We start from the raw sequence: 21,920 nt of genomic DNA, 5'->3' as shown, positions 1-21,920 counted from the left end.
AGCCGAGTGGAGCTGATAACCTGGCCGGTAACGACAGCTATGTGTCTGTGCACACCGCCGAGCCAAGTGTGAACAGGTTTTGTTGATCTAAAGTAGATCATAAAGGCGGAGCTACACTGCCTTTGATATTTCCTCTGTTTGTTTTGGAAACTCAGTAATGCGTGAATATGTCCCGTGACTGGAAGATGTGCCCTGTTCATTACCTCTGAAGTGGAATGTGTGTTCTGCTTCGTCTGACACATGACAGCGTCTGTCTGTCATTCTGTCACTCAAAGGCTACGAACAGCCGCGTTGACAGATTTTTCAAATCTTTTCAAGAGCATTTTTAAGGATAATTTTATTTCTGATTTGAAAAGGACAAGTAGTTGTGTAACGGGGTGAAGTGCATTAAAGCTCTCCTGTATCACTGCTTTCTCAGCCATGACCAAGTTTCAGTGCAGTGCGCTACTTACTGTACATTTGCAGGAATTCTGAATGAGAAAGATGTTTATCAGCCCCTTCTCTCTTACACTGCTTTGAGTCTTCTTTTTATAGTGGCCATCATTCACTCACCAGCAGCTAGATGAGCCATTTTTCCTACTGAATGTTTAGCCTACTATCAGATTAAACAGTCTCTGATTTCAGCGCTAATTGTGCACGTCCACTTAAGAAGCTGACAGCCCGGCGAATGAGGAGGCTTGCAGGCCTCTGCAGCACGACACTCATCCATCACAGCCTAACCGATTGCATCCCTCTGAAGGCTCAACACGCTAACACCATTAGCTCTACTGCTGGGCATCTAACTAGCACATCACTCACACAGCTACATGCTAACAGCATTACGGCTAATGCTGCCCCTCTAACTAACACATCCGTCACAGAGCTAGAAATCCTACGGCTCTACAGAAACACGTGGAACCACACTGTCTCTCCAAGACAATCACCCACATTATTTTGCCTCTGTTACTTTTGTTGCTCTGTGGCTAATACCCTCATTTGTCTCTGAAGATGCTGAATGCCACTGAAAGAAAGCTGTTTTGATTCTGTTTTCTTCTGCCCACAACAGATCTGGGCATACAGTTGAATACGCAAGACACTGTGAAGGGAGCCATTCAAATTCGATTATGATTTCATATTTCACAAAGACAGTACACCACGAGGATGATTTTTAATTAGAACCAGAATCAGTAAAAAGAATGGGGCATGGAGACAATAAAATGAGGAATGCATTCATCCATGGGATGATTCTTATTTAAGATCTGTGCCAATGTGCTAACAGCATTAATGAAGTTATAAAGAATTATGAGGGGAAATCAAATTTGCCTCGCCACTTGAGCGCCACTAAAATGCCAAACAATAAACTACCAGATTGCAAATTAGATCAGTAAAAATATCAAACACATTGCGGTGCAGGAAAATCCATAATTGCATTTAGTGCCTGGCCTCTCCTGGGGGAAGAGACACTAAAGATCATCAGCAGGCTACACGGGAGCTGCTATTGACAGAGCGGTAAAAATCGACAGGCTAACTAAATAAACACTCCAGGCTCCATTAAATATTCAACGGCTGAGATTTGACAGTCTAGCGTGCCTGCCTCTCCCCATCGCCTCCATTGGCTTCTCTTCTGCAGCACATCTTCCTCCCTGTCTCCCCTCCTTCTGCACACCTCCCCCCTCCTCTCTCCCCCCTCCTCTCCACTGTGACTCCTGACAGCAATAAATGATGCGGTGCCTGAGGGCGCTGCTCCAGTGGGAGACCTGGGAGGATAGAGCAGGAGAGCAAAAGAAATAAAGGGGAGACAGCCTATGACCAATGGCCATTAACCAAGGACTGAGACAGGGCCCTATGACATCGGCTCACACCCCACCCCCTCAACACACTCTCATTCTCTCAGGCACACTCGCACATGCACATGCACTGCTACAAACCTGATACACCGCAGCCTTCTTCCCTTCATTTTGTTGTTTATATTTTAATACCACAAAGCCAGCTGAGCCAGGGAGCTCTATGTATACAGAACAGCTGAAAGGTGGTTACCTCCTTCATGCTGCTAACTTAATCATAATCAAACAGTTTATCCTGTGTGTTTGAAACAAAACTGGCACCTAAAAGGAGGTGAAAAACTCATCCAATCACACGCCATCCAAACTCTCGCAGCCTCCTGACAAGATCATATGCATTCATCTGCTGTGGCGAGCCGAGCGAGGTTATGCAAATGAGAGATGACAGTGTTATTGTGTGAGGAATATCAATGGAGTAATTACTGTTCCATGTCGGGCTATTGGCCCACCGCTGCCGCGCCCAGCCAGCGCGCTTCATTTCTCAGCCGCCCTCTCTGGGGAGAGATGAGCGGCGTGCTCTGGAGAGCAGAGCTAATAATGGCAGCTCGGATACAGGCAGGGCTTAGACGAGCCCCGGGGTCCTGAGCCGCAGACTGCTAAACGTTGCAGGGGTCTCAGGAGAGCCCCCCAGCGAAGATGAAATGATTAAAAAACCACCCAGCCTGACTGACAAGCTGACCAACCACCTATAACTCCTCGTGCGGTGGGTCAAACCATCACTACTCGCTTCAATCATAGCAGCAGGTGACCTTTCAGGACATTAGCTGACTGCCTGACAATGATTCTTAGTAGAGAGTTTTAGAGAAAAAAGAGGGGGAAAAAAGCAATATTGGCAGAGGAGAGCAAATGTTCCAGGTAGGTAACCAGCAGAAATGTGTTCTACACATTGGAGCACAACAAGTTTTAGCAAATGAATCACAAGGATTGAAGGGATTTGTACATCAAAAAAAGTCATCGAGATAGGTAAATATAAATTTATCCTGTAAGTACTTTGCTTCACTGACAGTGTCTAAGATCATAATCATCTGGTCTGGCTTCTTCTTTAGTGTCTTGGCAGCCGTCCAATGAGCAAGCTCCTCTGGCATGTAAAGTGTCATCAAATTTAAAGCTCAAATTTGCTAGGGTGTTAAACAAAGCGCCCTCCTCAGTGTGCGAGAGCAGCGACTGCCTGTAACATGTCAACTTTATCATCTTTTACATGTGAGGGATTGTCTAATAAATAAAAATGCTAAGAGGCCACAAGTTCACCTGATGGAGAGAAGGCAACGCGGAGAGAAACTTCAAAGTGTGAAGGCTGGTACAGACCCTGAAGCTGTGAATTAACATACCGAGCAGGAGGAATGTTTCTCCCACACACCTTAGGTGAAGCAGCAACCTAATCACTTTTTCTCTTCTGGAAAAAGACGAAGAAATCTCCAGTTCTGTGAGTGTGTGTTTGCTCATTATTCAGGTGAAGAAAAAAAAGATTGTGAACATGAACACTGGATTCCTTCTGCATTCACAGCAGATGAAGCTACGAAAGGTTCAGATTTTGCATTTTACAAAGGAAACTAACGTACAATTCTGGGACTGTACAAAAATGACTGTGTCTTATTTTCAGGATGTTTTTTGGGGAAGCAGATGTTTATTTTATTCCCTTGCTGCACATGACTGCAAATTATTCTTCCATTAATATACAGTTAAATGTTAAAGCTATGGCGCTCAGCTCAAAATCTGCATGCTTTGCTTCTGTTAGTTATGGTGAATGAAGTCATACCACTATATTCTTGATGTTACTAGGAGTTAATGACATGGAGAATGTTGCACTTTTTTTCTGAGTCAAGAGAAGGAATCTAATAAAATATTAAAACACCGACAAGAGGCTAGCTTTGTAAAAATAGTGAAACATAAGCTTCAACCTCCCTCCCCATTCCAGTAATTTTCCTACAGTCCCTGTAGCCTCAGCGATACAATACACAAATTACTCTTATTTTAACCTATTTCAACCTGCAACGCAAACATCTGCACCTCCTAATATCCGTCATGATCGGGGGTGTTGCGCTTACAAGACAGGGGCCGTATGAAAAAGGAGGTTCATGAGCTGCACTTGTACCTTTACACCATTCATTTCCAGGTCAGGTGCACCACTCGCCATGTCCAGACACCTCATACATCTTGCAGGCAAGGACCGGCTTATCTCCATACTTATCTCCCCAGTCATAATTCCCACTTAAAGCTGTAGCCGTAAGCAAATGACTGGGCAGGATGGGAATAGCAGACCCGGGTGGTACACCACTCCCATTCCTTCAGGACTCTGACAGGCTACGCAGTGAGGCAGAAGCTCCAACAGAAAACATCAGAAAAACATCCAAACGCTCATAAAGCAGCCAAATGTAAAAAAAAAAAAAAGAAGACAATAAGAAAACTAGTTTATGATTTAACTCCCCTAAGGTATATAAAAAATATTATTTATTAACGTCTGTCCTCAGTGTAATCTGGCACTGGAGTGTGGGTGGAGGTGGGGGGGATGCAGGGGGGCATCTGTGAACATTTCCAGCTAAAACAGTCAACTCAATCAGCCGTTCCCTGCCGACGAACACCAGAAAGAGCCCAAGCTGAGTCACACACAAGGCTCCTGTCTGACGCTGAAATGCTTTTCCTCGTAAGACAGACAGAGGGTTGCTGAGTGTTTCCCCCACAAACCCAGAAATTCACACGAATGAAAAAGTCAAACACGCTCCTCATCCAATCAGCGCCTCATTTCAATCCTGGACAAGAGAGAGAAAACAACACAAGAGCAATATAAAGTGCCAAAAAAAGATCTACTGTATATTTGTGGCGTGAAATCTCAAATGCTTTCCTCCCTTCCTCGCTGCTATTGTTCTTTTTAGTTAACTGGCCTGTTTTTTTGGACATGGAGGCTGTTTTTCACAGCAATAAAGCACCGCCTGACAGAAATCTGCCTCTCCCTGACATGGTTTCTTTACGTCATAAATCCGATTGTATGACTAACTGACTGTTTTGTTTATTATTCCTGCTTTTTTGCTTAATGTGCTTTCAGCGATGCTTTGATCCTGCTAACCTTATGGATCCTCACCATAAACACTTACCTCCTAAAGACGTTTTTATCACCACAAGAGTCGATGCCAGGCATCTGCACGGAAGTACAACAACAGATAAACTTGCCAGTTACCCACAAAGGGCAAAGAGGACAACGCACACTCTGAGTGAAATGTTTTAAAACTCCTCCATCATTCTCTGGTTATGGTTTTGGACTTGTGGGCTGCAGATTTGGCATGAAAAGATATAATGCGTGCCTTTTCTATCTATTCTGCTATTTGAACATGTGACTATCTTGCTATAGTTAATGAAATCACCACAAACCCTCATGTTTTGGATTGCAAATTACAACTCTGATGTCATTCTAGACCAGAAGAACATCACATTATTCCTTCTCAAGCCTGCACAAACATAAATGACGTCCACATCAATCCAAATAAATCAAAAATCACGCTATTTCGGGTGAAATACTGCTTATTGTGATCTTACCTTTGGAATTAGCTTTAAACGCACAAAAGCGCACGCTCACACTCTTAAACCCTGCATGTCTGAGCATACATACAAACACACAAACCACCCGTGAACACTCAACAGTCGTTGCCAGTGATGTCTCTGTGAGCAGGAGACCACAGGAATTGTTTATCACTGCAGATCAGAGTGACTAATCAGAAGCAGGCTGTTTCTTCTTGAACCTGCACGAGGTCGAGATGTTTCCTCATCCCACACTGAGACGTGCATGTGCCACGGCATGACCTTCCCCTCTAATCTTTCTCCTCAGAGGCCCGTCAGTCCCAGCGTCGAATCCAGAGGGACACTCTGCTGTGGGGCAACACGACATGTGGAACCATGTCTTACTCAAGCCAAATGTCCCCTTAGTTCTGCTTTATTTATCCAGATCTTAATCTTAATAATTAACAGATAATACATCTTACTTCTTCCCCTCTCCTCTCTCAGCCATGAGTTAAGTATAATCGAAGACGCAAAAGAATAATTATGGTAAATTAAAAAAAAAGAGCAACCAGAGAGAAGGGAATGAAATGTGATTACTCGGCAAAGTAAGAGTTTCCATTAGCATTTGCCAAAGTACCATTAAATGTTATGGGCACATCAAGGCCCACAGAGCACGTTGGTCAGCACAGTGGGAGTATGACATCTTACACTGTGCAGGGCCTCATTCTGGACCATGCAGACAGCTTCAAAAGAACTGAACCGTCAAGGAAAACAGTCTAACCGCACAGCACACGCACCACTCGCAACCAGATAAACGCTGAACCGACTTACCCTTGGGGAACGCATAACGTTTGATGCGTTATAGTTAGTTACGCAACATTTCCTTGACATACACAACAACATGGTGATCACAACATTAAGTCGGGGCCAAATGCTGTTAACAGACAGAAACTGGCCGCCTTCCACAGAAATAACGATGCAGAGCCGAGGCACTGTGATAGAAGTGATGGAGCTCTGTTGCCCATGAGGGATGTTTCAAAGCCACTCGAACGCTTGTCAGTGCAGTTTATTACTTCCTTGAAATATCTGTAAAAGAGGAACCATGGAGCAAAAGAAAACTGTTTAAGAGCTGGGGGTGTAAATCTCTTTTAATGCTGCTGATCCCTGTGTTAGTGCCGCTTCCAGAAACCGCTCGCTGTTTCTCCTTCCCTACGGTTCCCTCATTACGCATCGTCTAGGAGAAATGGCTACCTTTTCACTTCGCCTTCTCAAATATTGCAAACTATAAGCGGTTTTCTAAGTTATAACTGCAGCGGCTGTGTCTGCCAAGAGCCTGTCGCTTGTACTTAGTTTTTCTCCCCCCTTTATTTCTGTGGCTGTTGGTTAAGAGAAGTCATGTCACAAAGCCAGAGTTGTGACATACAGAGGCATGCAGTTGTAGAATAAACTTGATATGGATATTCTGAAACCGCAAGAACATCTTACAGCGGATTCTGATGGCTTCTGGATGACTAACAGTCCTGGTCAACACTGTTCAAGGAATCCTCATTTTCATGAAGCAGTAAATGTTTTTTTTTCGGTTCATTTTTACCTCCAGTAAAGGATAGATTTTGACACGAGTCCCGAAGCCCTCCATCCTTATCCCAGGTTAGGTTAGTTCCTGGTGGGATGTTTTTGTGTGGAGAGGCCACCTCTCTTTCTTATCTTCCTGTCATCTCTGTGGGACGGCAGGGCACGACTCCTTCGCTGGCTCCAGAACCACAGGCTTCCCCTGGACACCAAACCGCCGCTCCACACTAGACGTAGTCTTTGAGAGGGCGGTTGTTTAGGGTGTGTCAGAGCTTATTAGCGCCAGAATGTGTGAAAAAAAACAGAGCTGGGCAAAAGCGTATTTGCAAAATAGATTTTTATGGGTTTGTTTCGCTAGTTTTAAGTGCCAGTAGAGTGGGGTTTAACCGCAAAAAGGCAGAGGCAGGCAGACAGAAAATATGGACAATCACAGGCAAGTATGTGAAGACTCATCTGGCATTTGGTCTGTCCATGATGGGCAGCTTACCTAACACCGTGTGAAGGTCTGTGATTTGGAAAACCTCATGCCATTGATACAAGATAAATGGCGTTAAGGTAAATTCATACAGCCATTCTCTAGTTTTGGGGGAAAAACGGTGCTTGTGTGCATAAATATCATATTTCTAAACCATAACGCAGTGGTTTTTCCAAAATTTTTCATCAGACGCACCCAGAATAACCCTGCCAGATGAACACATGCTCCTCTGACACAATCTGTCATGTTGTAAATGTGTTGATTTGAATCCATTTTAATCTGGGTAATTTTAACTAGTAAAGGTGGAGTATGTTATTCTAATCCAACACATTTTCTGTCAAATTCAGTAAAAATCACCTTGCAGTCTGCTAGCTGTCTGTTCTGTGCGTGAAAAAGAATCCGGTGTTCATACACAACCCGGACTCTCTAAAATAAATGAAGAAACTCAGACCGATCCATTATTCTAGCAAGTCATGCACAGGGCAGTGGGAGGCTAAATCTTGTTCATGCTAACTACCGAAATATCAGCAGCCTTCCTCCAGAACCACAGACTCCACCTTTGCTGATAGATAAGTATAAATAAAGTGATAGTTTATTTTTCCTTACACAATTCAACTACCAATGTTTATGTCAGTTTTGTTAGGGCCTTGTCACTCAGATGGAGATCTTTTGCCCGTTTTTGCTTCGTGAAACAAGCGTGCGGCTAAAACACGCTTAGGTTAGCACTAGCAGCAACAAATCTACAACTGAATTTGGCATTGCTGCATAATAATACTGGCATGCAAAAGCGTCTTCTGTGCCCAGTATTACCTGATCCGCAGCATCTGTGGTTTAAAGTCCGCAGAAAGAACAAAATGACAGTCGTCTCTGGTATTTAAGGTATCGTTGACGTCGACTGGATTAGCACGCTTGTTCGAGGATTTGCAGTTGTTTTTGCTTACCCATGTATACAGAGATATTTTGTCAAACATCTATTCCAACAATTAACAGTTCAACCATTTCTTTTCACTGACCTTGAAACCATTTATCTGCAAGGATATCTGGTCAGTCATCATTACTTTTATCTCTTTTTAGCTGTCTGTAGATAAACTAGCAGCTTCATTCATTTATCCATTCCTATAAGCTGTCTGTTTTAACATTCAACATTTTCCAGGTTTCGGAACCGACTCGACATGCCGATATTTCAAAATCTAATTTTAATTCTACGTTATCAAATGATGAGCTACTCCACAATCCCACATACGGCCGCTTGACTGGGAAGGAATCACTACCTTATAGTGCCTCGACATGACTCTTAACACTGTGCTCTGCCAGTAATGATGACCCTTGGCAGCCCACGAGGCAGAAAAATGATGACTAAAATACACGCAAACAGAAGTATACGTTGCTCATAGGAAATTGCAAAATCTGAAAAGCAGAGAGGGAGACAGCAAGCTTTACTTATTCCTGTGTATAAATTGTGGCGAGGCTAAAACCTATAATAAAATCATGAATGGCAGCATGTGTGTAGATAGTCCCTCACATAGACATACTTGTGGGCGACAAGAAAAACATACGCAGCGTACTGAAGCACTGAACCTGCATGCTGCTTGCAGAATGTTAATAAGGATTATGGTTAATGTACTTATAATATTCGTCGCAAAGGCCAAGCATGTTTTGCTACTGTCTTTGAAGCGGCTGAGGCTTCAGCCAAGCAACACTAACCTTCATGTTGATGTTGTGAAGAAAAAACAGTTTCTCTGTGTCAGATTTAACTAAAAGAAAGTGCAGCTTAAGTAAGTCGGAACTCTCAAGAGGAACCGATAGAAATTCCTCCTCTGTCAGACAGAATGAGGCTGTAAGTGCTGTAATAATTTTTCTAACATGTAAGCCATAAGGAGATGCTGATGCCAGTGAGCGTGCTGTGACCTCTCCGACCCTGCGCCTGCTGCCTGGCTTCTGGTTAGTGTAAGCAGCATCGAGCTGAAAGCTACCAGAGGCCTTCATGTGTATATGTGATGTTTCCAAGGAGAGATGGACCAATTAATCTGATTATAGTCGCAAATCCTCTGACATGTGTAGGCCTGTCTGCAGCCATGTGCTCTACAGATGTGTGTCCATGTGTGTGTTAGCATGTATGTACCTGTGTGTGTATCAGATAATGTGATCCACAGGCAGAGTGAAGGTATGGCTTCATGTATATGGACAGAATCTTGGCAGAAAATACACGACCCTCAAGATGTATAAAATACCCAGTGTGACTTTTTGTAAACATTTATCAAATTGATAAATGGGACTTTCAAAAAAAAAAAAAAAAAAACTTGCAAGGGAGCTGTAACTGTATGCAAATACACGCTGTGGGTGACTGGTTGCTCTTCGGAAGTCAGAAAGCGGCAGTTAAAAGTACCTGAAATGAAATACTGGGTGAAATAGTAAACCGTCTGTCAAAGCTTTCGCGGTCTGTTTAAAAACACAACACCCGAGCACTTAAACAGCCCCTTTTCATTGGCATGGCTGTGAATATGCCTATTCTGAGGGGTGATCCTTTCATTTTCAAGCCAGAGATCTGAGTCGGTCACAGCTCAACGTATGTTTGTGCCACTGACTGCAGCCTGCGCCGAGGGGCGGGAGGAAGTGGAACGAGGAGCTGACAGACAGGGCCTGATACTGCACTTCCACCACAGGCCAATCCCCAGCTAACCCCTGTGCTGACAGCCAGGATGTAGCACTCATCCACGGGCCACAGCCCAGATTCTGGGGCCCTGGAAAAGGAGAGCAAGGAGAGCAGGGAGAGGGCTGCTCGGCTGATGATGGAGAAGGGGGGAGAGTGGCTGGTGGTTTGGGTGGCACGCACCGCTTTCTGCCTCCGGAGCAGCACGACCAAAAGGAGAATCCACAGACGGTGTCGCCTGCCAACTGCATGTCCAACGCTTGGCCGAGTGACAGACCCACTACACACATGCAGGCGGGCACGCAACACACACACACACAAATAAAGCTGCACACACGTAAGCACTTTCAAACAGGAATGCAAGAAAACACGATTAAATGAACAGTCGAGCTGGAACCTATCAGATACCACGAGATAAACAGGCAGTATTAGGAGCTGCAAAAACACAGACATGAAGACACGTTTCACACCGCAAACCCTCAAAGTGGCATTTTTCCTTAGAGCAGATTTTCTGGTTACTTTACATATTAAAGTTCAAGAGTGAAACCATCCAGCATGGACATAGCAGATGACGGGCCCATTGTATTTTCACTGACAGAGTGATATTACTGACATTACGAGTCATGTGAAGCATTCATCCAGAGACTTTCACAGGCAGACGGAACATTTTGGGTACTTTAACTTTTCAAGCTGGATGTAATTGATAACATGACCTCATCAAACCTTCAAGTTCTCTGATATTTGCTGCTAGACAGAACTTTAGAAGGACCGAGGGCTGCGGGTCCGTAAATAATGCAGTCCTCGTCGGCGCTTTGCAGAAGCAGAGCGGAGTGATGAACGCTGAAGGCTGAGAGGCCACCGGTGACCCCGACTACATGCTGCGAGAGGGCTCCGCTCAGAGCCAGAGCTGTCTTTCCAGCTGGGATCACAACACAACTATGGGTCTCTGGTTTCAGAGCACAACTCCGGCCTGGGGCTGGGATGGCTCTCCTCTGTGATGCTGGGCCTGCAGGGCCGGTGTTAAGGCAGACGGACACCCAGGGGGTCAGTCAACCCACCCACTCTCAGGAGGAGGCAGCGACAAGCAAGGAGGCCAAAGTGTGACTGGGGCTGAATCAGACCACAGATTTGCTTTTTTAACTGCTGACTTTGGGTTTGTGTCAAGCCTCAGCCTCGAATGGCTATTTCTGTTCAATGGGGTTTCCAGTGATCTTCCCCCAGAGGCAAATTCTGCACATAAATAATGTGCTACGAGGCCAAGAGTTTGAATCAAACAATACTATAGGATAGGGGAGAAAATTCAGATGAATAGAGCAAACCACGCGGCCTTCACCTGCAGCAACACATTTTTCTTATCGAGGCAACAATATAGAAATCTCCTTTCAGACAGCGCTTTGAAATCACATATGCACAAAAAGCACTTTGAAATTTTTTTGCGTTTTATCCCCTTATCCATCCCTTTCAAAGACACCAGATCATTTTGCAGTGTTCTGTAGACGTGGAATTTCCCAAGAAGATGTATTGTAGCAGCTTTCTGGGAAATATTAATATCCAGCCAGCAGAGGAAAGGTAAAGGGAGAGGAGAAGGGATCGGGGGTGTACAGCAGGGGGGTGGGGTACAGACGATCAGTATCATGGCATGGTACCTGATGATAAAATGCCTCTTCTATTGCAAACCCTTTCCAACCCGCAGCGCACAGTTACCTCTACTATTTGACACCTTTTTATGCAGAACATGGCGTCTGACTCCTAAGGGGCAGTGATTGTGGTGGTGGTGGGTGCCTGGGCAGGGGGGGCTTGGATTTCAGAATGGGCAGTCATCTTCTCCACACACACACACACACACACACACACACACACACACACACACACACACACACACACACACACACACACACACACACACACACACACACACACACTCCCCCTGTCATCGCGGCTGCACTGCAGATTCCCCACATCTGCCTTGCCTTACACCGCTTAGCCCTGCTCCTCACCAAGCCCCCATCATCCCTGCCTCCCTCCCACGTCTCCACTCCCCCATCAGGATCATCCAAATATTTCCCCTCGCTGCTTTTTGAAGCTTCCATGGGTCACGGGACCTCATGCACAAATCATGCTGGCTTGCTGTGGGGGGGCCGGTCAGAGAGGACGGGAGTGAGTCAGACGCGCAGAAATCCAATCTGCACTGTTTTCATACGGGGTTATTTTTCTTGCCAAGGCAGCCATCACCAATCAGCGGCTGGTTCTAAACAGCCAGTTTAGGGAGCTCTCGCTGTAGATGCCGGTCCTGGCAGCTGATCTCGACCATATTCCCCAGCCACGCCAAGGGGAAGGGATGGAGAGTAAATTCAGAAAGCCTGACAGCCTGCAGTGGTTTAACATGGGGGTTAGCCCCAAATACATAGCTCTGGGTTTATGTTGATGGATGGATAACCAAATCCATTTCATTGTTTGCAATAAAACATAGATGTTAGTTTTTACACTGTGACAACACACTTGCTAGGGTGCTGAATTATGATGTATTGTAAGAGAGACCTAACAAATGTGAAAAATTCAGGAAGCTACAGGTTTTGGAACCTGTATTTTTTGAGATGCGAGTGGGGAAAAAAAACAACAGCAGCAAACTCAGATAAACAAGGATAATAAAGGAATCATGAGCTCTATAGTGTGTGGGCACAGGAGGCTCAATATCTAATGCAGTATATTCATAACAGAGAATATTGGACAGGTGATAAAACCGTGCTGGTAAACAGGACAGGCAGAGAAGGATGAGCCAGTGTGGACCTTGCCTCCCACCTGCAGAGCACGCCGGCTCAGGGTGAGAGGAGATGCTGGGCAGGAATCTGCAAGTGCTGGTTAAAGTAATCACATTGGTCTCACTGCATCTGATCTGCAGTCTAACAGACTTCCAAACAGTTGAATGAGTAAATAAAGTGCCCCAGGGGACTCCCGCTGGAGATGGATTACCACAAGGGTGCACACACAAAAGGAGCTGAAGCCCCACAACCCGATGTGAGCTGCAGACAAAAGCCTTGCGTTGGACTTCGACCAGGGAACCGGCAAACTTTATTAATCTCATCCTAGACTGAACCTCCTGCTATTGCAGTCCGTGCACTCATAGACGGATGCCTGCTCTGCTGTGGCTGTGAGCAGGTACACGCTCTGCAGTGACTGTGCATGTGTGCATCTAGCTCTGACTGTGTGCACAAGTAGGTGAACATATGTGTGCATTTGTGCATAAGACAGCGTAATTATGAGAGCATGCATGTGTTTGTGCAAACATTTAAACATACAGTCCTGTAGACGCACAAATCTGTGTGAGTGTGTGTGTGTGTTTGTGTGTGTGAGTGTGTCTGCTCCAGTGCATAGACCACATAAGATGAGTCTCATGCTCACTTGGCTGTGGAGGCCGGGTCTGGAGGGGACTAAGGGCCACGGCATTCTGCAGCCCCATCCCACCCCGGCCCCATTCTTCCCTCTTTCTGGGCCTGACACAAATAAAAGGATTAGGAGCCCCCGTTTCCGTCAGACCCTCCATTCAAGACAAAGCTCCGACCAGCTTAGTGTCACACTTAATGATAAAAGTGCAAATCTCTGTCAGTCACTTTGGGCAGGAATACCGGTATTTGGGGGCTAATCTCATTTGATGAAGATTAAAAGGGTTAAAAAACAAGACAAAGAAATGTGTTTTGACGCATCTGTGACAAAAATCTACACTGCTGCGACCAAATATGACGTGTAGCAACTAAGATGAGGCGCCGAAATGTGTCTTTGCAATGCAGAGAGCGAGTGCGAGGCGGTGGAAAGAGCTTAGATTCGAGACAAAGAAAGAAAGGAGCGGAGAGAGGAAGCAAGTGTACATACACATGCGCCCACACCCTCACAAAAACCTGGGGTGTATGTAGGCAAACACACTGCTCTGCCCCATTCCCATGTAGAGCTAGAATGTGTGACGTGAGTGTGAGAGTAAGCCTTGGGCACACAACAGTCTGAATGCAGCACTTGCCACTATGATGCCAGTCCTCTCTAGTGTATCTGTGAAAAGCCTACGTGTTGGAAAAACATTCCAGAGTGGGATCACATATACACAGTTGGGGCCAGCAGCGATCCTGCGAGCCAGCAGCAGAGGCCTTGTCTCAATTTCTCAAGCACGTTCGAGCGGGCTGCCTGAAGAAACAAGTGTGGGCTATTTCCAAACTATAGGAGCAAAATGAAACAAACAGCCCTGAAATGTAATTAGAAGATAGTACAAATGCGCAGAGATAAATGTGGAACTGTTACACTGTCACTGATGCACACATTTGAAATAAATAATTTCAGTGCAGCAAAAAATAAAAAATAAAAAAATCCAGTCACTGAAAATTCTCCTGATTTAAACGTGCAATCTTGCAAATCAAAATTGAAAACATTTGCTGAGTTTGTGTATTCCTCGGCTGGCTACTTTAAGAAGCCTATTACAGTATTTCACAGATTTAGCCAAAATCTAATTTGTAAATTGCATTTAATGGTTTGTGGTTGCCTTGCTTTTTGTTATGAAGAGTTGTCATGCTGTGAAAATAAACCTGAAGGCCCGAGGACTCGGAGCCAGTAATGAAAATCACCGCGTTGCCGAGCCGAGGGCTTTCTCTCCACCGTCACTGATTAGCATTCCCGATTGACTGACATGTCCCACTGGCTGCCTAACAGCCGGCTTTAGGAGATGAGGTTAAATTGTGGCTACCAACAAATTGCATGCTTGAGTTCCTCTGCACCCCTCTGCTATCATCTAGTGTAATGTGAGCACACCAGGCAGATCCCTCTGCAGATCCTTCTCCTCCCCTGCACAACAGCTCCCCCACACAAAGCCACAGAGACCTCTTTCCACATCCCTCGCCACCAGTCTGGCCTCTAAAGTGGTGATGGGCATTACCGTGGCTGAGCCTCTGTGGCTTCCCATAGCGTCCTGCAAAGTGCTTTGTGCTCCAACTGCTGCTACACACACCACACACACCCCCAGCACCTCCTGCCACACACTCTGCACCCAATCATTTCTGCCAAAATGCACAGCGGAAATGCCTTAATAAACACAAATCTTAATGAAATCACTTGCTCTAATAATATAATACTTCAGATTTACCGACAACGTCACAAAAACACATTATAAAAATACACACAGCTGACTGCTGATCCTTGTACGGTTGCAGCTGCAGTAAAATTTATAACAGCACTCCTCACATAGACAATGTAGAAATCACTCATAGAAGCTTTAAAAGGAACTGAGAGGGAAAAAAAAAACAGAGAATCCAAGATGCGGCCAGTGATGCAAATAAATACAGTCCAACAGGTCTTTAATGGGTCTAAATGTGTCGGGTGGGGGGCACAGTTAGCAAACCATGAGATGACAGATGATGCATCCTAGTATGCTGCTGGGACAGGCCGAGCCATGTTGACATAGAACCCAATACTTCCTTACAGAGGAACGGGGCCAGCTTCAGCTAGCTCCTTGCCGAGCACTAAAAATCCCAGCAAGCTGAAGCAATATTATCCGGCTTTGTGTTTCTAACATTAGATTTGTCTCTCTGTAGAGGTCCTCTTTTATTTACCCAAGAGCAGTGGCTAAAGACACATTTTTATCCTTTTTAGGGAGATTTTTTTTAAAAACAAAAAGCGTAGCTGAAAGTTAGAAAGTCCTCCACAAAGGAACGTACACCCGCAGATCTGCCTACAGAGCTGTCTCTGAAATACTTTAGCAGGATTGAGGACAGTCTTTAATTAACTGCAAAACTAGGTTGACAACACAACGTATATCCTGGTGTTTTTTGTATTTTTTTTCCGGTTTTGCGTGAGTGTTCGTAAAGTGCCAGGCCATGCGGGAGTGTCCTAGAGTGAGTAAAACACACACACTGGGTGAGCTAACACAGAAACCCAGCCGTCAGCATCTATCCGGCACACACTGCTGCAGCGTCCCAAGCACAGCTAATTAAAAAACAACAATTTCACAGGAGGGCACTCCAAACAGTTCTAAAAAGCACCTCTCAGCACACCGGGGGATCGTCCAGCATACATGGGAGGTGAGACAGGTTCTGGGAGCTCTGCTTTTATGGCTTCATCACTGCTGTGTGTGTGTTTTTTTTTTTTTTTTTTTACTACTACCATGACCTGAATATAATTTTGCTTACAGAATGTGAGTTTGAAGATTTGGAAAAATCGGCATGCTGATGTACTGGATAGGTTACAAATGAAACATTCTAAAATAACATTTTGCTAGACAGTAAAACTTTATAGAGCATGGAAAAAAATCCACTGTGGAATGCAAGGTTTTTATCCATCAGCAGGACCCAAAAGCAGGCAGCATGGTGTATAATATAGTTAGTTAATGTTATGTTTTGTAGATGGAGCCCATGGCAGTCTCTAACAAGGCAGTCTATTACAGGGGTGTTGTCCAACACTTCGGTCAAGTGATAGGCCTTATTACATGGCTCCTTTCAAAGCATCTGCTTGGTTAGAGGAAAGGTCCCTCTGGGGGAAAAGATCTCCCTCTTTCTAATGATGTATAATTGACCTCCGAACACCAGGGCACAACAAACTCTCTCGGAATGGTGTAATTCCACTCTACCTTTTACATTCCGCCCGTCTCGTTCAAGCTTGTTCCTCCTCTACGGCTACGGCTCTCGTCCAACTGACAGCTCCGTCTATTTGCCTTCACTTTTATCAAACTTGCACTGATATATTCTTTGCGGACGCCAGCGCTATATTGCTGTTTATATTCCTCCTCTTCTAAAATATATTCGTTGTATTTTTTCCCTCTGGAAATGATGTCTGATATCTGTACATTTGAGATGTTTCGGAGCCTAAATCTTCAACTATCAAAAATATTCCTGATTCACAAAAAATGCCTGTTTCATATCAAAACAGGGATGATTAACATGGGTCAGCTGCATGGCTTAAAAAGGCAAACATAAGGAGGGAAAAGGCTAATAAAGTCCAATCTTGTTAGTATGCAATTGTACTGTATAGCCCAAGATGTGTTGAACGGTGTTGGTGGGAGTTTTAATAACACAGTACACAATTGTTTTCCCCCGTCTGCACTTAAACCTGCTCCAAAGGTGCGAAAAAAGACTGCTTGCCAATTCCTTGATTTATTATAGCTAGTGAGAGCTGATTACGGGGCATGAATCAGTTGCTGTAGGAATGTAATTAGGAACGTAGACCTCTGTAAGGCTAGGAGCTCTCTTCACAGCCCAAAGCAGTTTGTGGGCTGACAAATGCATCTTAAATGGGTGTCATAAAAGTCAAAAAGGTGCCAATTACATCTTTAAGTATCCCATCAATGCAAATGGATAAACAACAACAAAAGAAAGGGATACTCGTGTCGCCGTGAGAGGGGAACCACCAGCTAACTCGGCCTGGGAGGGGTTAAAAGAAATAAAAAAAAAATAAAAAAAAGGTGGGAAGAATTAAAAGATGTGATGAATAATAGTGTGAGAGCAGGACGGCGCCCAGCAGGTTGTTGTGTTTGGCTGCACAAGCTCATAGTATTCAAATCAAAGAGAGGTTAAAAAAAAAAGAAAAAGAAAAGGGAAATGGTCAGTTATAGCCCAAATATGGTTCCTGAAGAGCATATCAGAAAGAAAATGCCAGGAAGAAGTGTTATTTGGCTGCCAGATACATCCTGTCTGTCTCTGATTGTCTGCTTCTTCATCTTCTTCTCTATACACACATAAAACAAATTAAAAAAATAAAATTAAGAGACTACAAATGGACAGTGCTAAATAAAACAAGGCATGAGAAAGAGATTCCCCCTCTCTGCCGGACCGTCTCAGCTTCCAGCCACCTCTGAGCCGTGACGCCGTGACTCCGGTATCCCCTAGTTACTGCTATGAATTTTCCATTGTTATCAGCCGACTACACTCCTGTCACAAAGCTGGATGAATGGCACGCATGGCAATAGATGTAACTCTTTGTTGCTTTGCAAGGTATCTAGCAGAGAGCCATAATGTGCCGGTAATCGAAGTAGAATTGTTAAAAAGGCCGCACACAAAAAGCTGAAAATTTAGTGACAAGCATGAAAAGCGCTCATGCGATGAGAAACACAGGGCACCCCAGGGTCCTCACAGGCCGAACAGGAACCCTCAGCATTCTAAGACTTGTAGCTTCAGCGCTTGCTCCGCTCTGTCTGCCATCTCTGCTTATTTTAAGTGATAATCCACTAATTCAATTTACTCATTTACCCAAGGTGAATGGCTGCCATGCTTACAAGTTTAAAAGTAACCATTTAATTTACATTTTTAAATATGACCCATCACAAGCTTAAATTGCAAACTAATATTAATTTTACATTACTATGAATCAATATTAAAATATTACATCATGCTGCATTATTTTCATGCATTTATAATTTACAGAATTAATATTAGCAGCTGTAATTTTAGTAATGCTGTATTTTATTCATTGTGTTGCAGAGCAATTTAACAAGCTGCATTTAAACACACATTTTAGGCCAGAAAAAAAATAAATGTTTTAGAGGTTTTTAAAATGTGAAAGTTGCAGTTTTACACTAAATTATTATTTTTGCTGTTATTCATATTTTGAGGTTGTTCTGTGCGCGCGCCTGATTCGCGCGTGCGCAAACGGCAGAACTTTTAATTATGAGTTTCGCCTCACAGCTAAAAGTTTTATTTCTGAGGAGTCAAATGCGCATTTTGTAGCTCATTAAAGCGGTAAATTGTTGCAATGCCTCAAATATACTACTAACATATAATATCCCAAAATTAAATGAGCAGTCACGACTTCAATAATATGCAACACAAATAGAATAAACTCAATTTAATATCTCAAAGACTAAATACAGCATTTTAAGATTTAAGGGTAAATAAAGGCGAGCGTTTTCCAGAATAAATGAAGATCGGAAAATAAATCTAAACCGCACAGTGAGGCTGTGAAAAAAACAGAGAGTACTGAAATGATGCTTTCCATGTTTAGTGTGAATGTGAAGCGGTTGATGGTGATGGGGAAAGGCCACATGATTCAACCAGAAAACACGATCTGCGTGACAGAGAGCGGAATAAAAAACCGAAGCTGCACGCCTGCGCATTCTCGGGCCTGAGAGAGATCAACATCTTTTATTTTTTTGTCAGCAATGCGGAGACAAAAGTGGAAATATCGCGGGCCAGAGTGACAATTAAACAGCCAGGTACAGGAGAATAATAATAATTATAATATACGGCCGCTAATGGCAGCATCCTGCAGCCAGTGTTTTATATTTTTCAAAACAAAAGCTGTGATTTAATTCGATTTTTTTTTCTTCCAGTTTTTATATTTCTGTCATGCCATGGCAACAGGTTATCTAATGTCATTTATTTTAGAATTTAATCCTATAAAATGTACTTTCTAAATGGGCCTCTCGGTCACCAAAAGCATCACCATGATTTAAAAAAAAATCTCTGCACACCAACTAAAACAATGTAAAAAAAAATGCATGGGTGGGGGGGAAAAAAAGAAAAGAGAAAGCAGAGAGTCCCTTACTGTTGGTAGTCGTGTTTGCAGTAAAGTTTCCTTTCTCTGAAGTAACAGCTGGTGGTGAGAGGCTGTTGACACACGGTGCACTGCAAACACTCTTCGTGCCATGAGGAATCGTTGACTCTCATCAAGAAGCGGTCGGAGATGGGACGCTGGCATCCTTCACACACCGATCTATGATGACATTCAGAGCCTGCAAGAAGGGCAGAGGCCCGAGAAAGGCCTGGATCAGGGACTGCAATGTAGAGAAAAGCACCTCAAAAAACACGAACTGTTTAATTTAATCAAATAAAGGCTGCGATGTCACGTTAAATATCAAAATAAAAGCACATTTTCTAATTATTGCTCTGCTCTGTTTAATTCGCAAGGCCTGCAGATTACATCACTCACGCCTGTAAGTTGACATTTAATAAAAATTGCTATTATATTTGCTGTTCTGCTGTTTTATTCATTTGCACGTAACATGTTTTTTAAAAAATAAAGCAAAAATAAATGCACCCACGCAGGAATCACAGTTGAGTGTTTCATTTTACGCACTCTGATTTTTAAAGGGAAACAGCAGAAAAATAAATAAATAAAAGAAAAGGACTCACCGAGCATGACTCCCAGCGTGGCTTGTCCCGATCGCAGGGGATGATCTTCAATTTTTATGCCGTCCAGCATGATGCACGTCTCGGACTGTTCTCCCGCGGAGAGGCGCTCCAGTGACACCAGACCTGTTGCAATATCCATAAGAATACGGTCAGACTGGACAAGAAAAAAAAAATCCACGAGAGAAAAAAAAAGCTCGTCTGGAGAAGCAGAAGGAGGCGATCTGGAAACCTGTTGAAACCGTGTGAGTTCCGTGTGACACACAGGAGGGAAAAAAAAGGAGAAATAAACTTATCTAGATGAGGAGTGTGGAGGGGAGAGAGAGAGAAAAAACACACACACTGATGCTCGCAATAGTTAGAAGGTAAAGGCAGTGTAAGCCGGCTATAGGGATCCCTGATGTGTCAGAGAAGCGTGGAGAAACAGAAAGCAAACAATAAAAACTCTCGGAACAGTCACCTGTTATGATTAGAGGAGCGAGGAAGCTTTATCTTCTCGACCCCAAAGCCGACGGGAGAAGAAGAAAAAAGCTGGTGAGAGGAGGAAAGGGGGGGGGAAACAGTGTCTTCACGGAATATCAGTGTGCGCCAAAAAGGAAGAAGGAAAAGAAGTAAAAGTTGACAACAAATCCAAAGATAGCAGAGTGTGTATGTAGATGTCCCGGCAGTAACTCTTTGGAAGTAACAGAGACGGTTGGTTGGTTGTGCTCCTGTCGCTGCAAAAGTCTGAGATCGAGATTGAAGCGAGTAGATCCTCCCACTCCTGCATGCATGGCTACACTTTTTTTCATTCCCTCCATTCACTGCCATTGGGATGCTATTGGAGCGGAGTGCAGTCCAATAACAACACACACATGCACAGGAGAAGAACAGCGAGCAGCAAAAAAGTCATATTTTACACAGGCCTAACACCGAGGAAGAAAATATAACAACAATAATAGCAATAAAAGTAACAACAATGCACTACAATTTCACTATGACGCTTATTAAATGACGCACAGTCCGCTAAATGGGCATTATGCTGCAGAAGTTCACTCCTAAATATCAAAAGATGACCCTTTTTTGACATTTTTATTTTTTAAATGTGATTTTATGATGGATTGCAATTTTAATAGTAAAAAAAAAAACAGAATAGAGATAAGCTGCGTGTGTCTTTTGGAGCATCACATGCTCTTTTGTGTATTGTCTCCAGTGGAAGCTGCTGTTCTCTTTCAGCTGATGCACCTGGCGATCAGGGCAGATAACAGCGGTCTGTCCAGCACTGAGGTGGCCTCCAACATCCAGGGGCTATCCATCTTTAGGTCAGGCATGACGAAACACACCCATAATAATGGTAATAATGATGATAATAATAATAATGATGATGATAATAATAATAGTGGATCGCTTTTGTATTTATTTTGCATTCACATGGTAGCTACAGATCTCTGTTGTTAAATAACTGATCCTTAATCTGAGCCTTTATTTTAAATAAAATTAACCCCATCTTAGTGTTTGAAATTCAGAAATGCATAATCCAAGGTTTGTCAGTGGATTCAATTTAGAAATCATCAGTGAGTTGTTTTTCCCCCCCGTCAAGATGTGAACTGGACATTTGGAGAGGCGCGCAGGAATATTGCGCGGAGGCCTGTGTGAAATTACTGAGCTGCTAATGGGACTTTACGCTGCATGAGATTGTTATCAACTCCTACTAGTATAAGTTCAGGTCCAGACAAGGCCAAGAATAAGGAGAGTGGACACACGGAGCGGGCCCGAGGTCGTGATTTTGAGGAGACGAGGGGATCATCTCGTGCGTAATTGAGAATTACAGATTTAAAAATGACACA

At 43.8% G+C, this 21,920-nt stretch overlaps 1 protein-coding gene across 6 annotated transcripts in view; it reads right to left on the bottom strand.

The window, feature by feature from the left end:
• lmx1bb (LIM homeobox transcription factor 1, beta b) overlaps positions 1 to 21,920 on the bottom strand; it is a 59,027-nt gene that overhangs the window by 25,165 nt on the left and 11,942 nt on the right. For 4 of the 6 annotated variants that reach the window (XM_051951009.1, XM_022201321.2, XM_051951008.1 and 1 more), the window contains 2 exons: positions 20,098 to 20,220; positions 19,511 to 19,697 (listed from right to left, as the gene is read on the bottom strand). In XM_051951009.1, coding sequence (XP_051806969.1) covers positions 19,511 to 19,697; positions 20,098 to 20,167 — 257 coding nt within the window. In that variant the 5' untranslated portion in view covers positions 20,168 to 20,220. Of the gene's footprint in view, positions 1 to 19,510; positions 19,698 to 20,097; positions 20,252 to 20,554; positions 20,842 to 21,920 lie in introns of those variants that run through there. The other 2 variants (XM_022201323.2, XM_022201320.2) reach the window with 2 other exon arrangements.

Source organism: Acanthochromis polyacanthus, chromosome 7 (assembly GCF_021347895.1).
Source record: "Acanthochromis polyacanthus isolate Apoly-LR-REF ecotype Palm Island chromosome 7, KAUST_Apoly_ChrSc, whole genome shotgun sequence".
Taxonomy (NCBI): Eukaryota; Metazoa; Chordata; class Actinopteri; family Pomacentridae; genus Acanthochromis; species Acanthochromis polyacanthus.
Note: the sequence above shows the minus strand (reverse complement) of the source record. Positions and strands in the feature narration are given on the sequence as shown.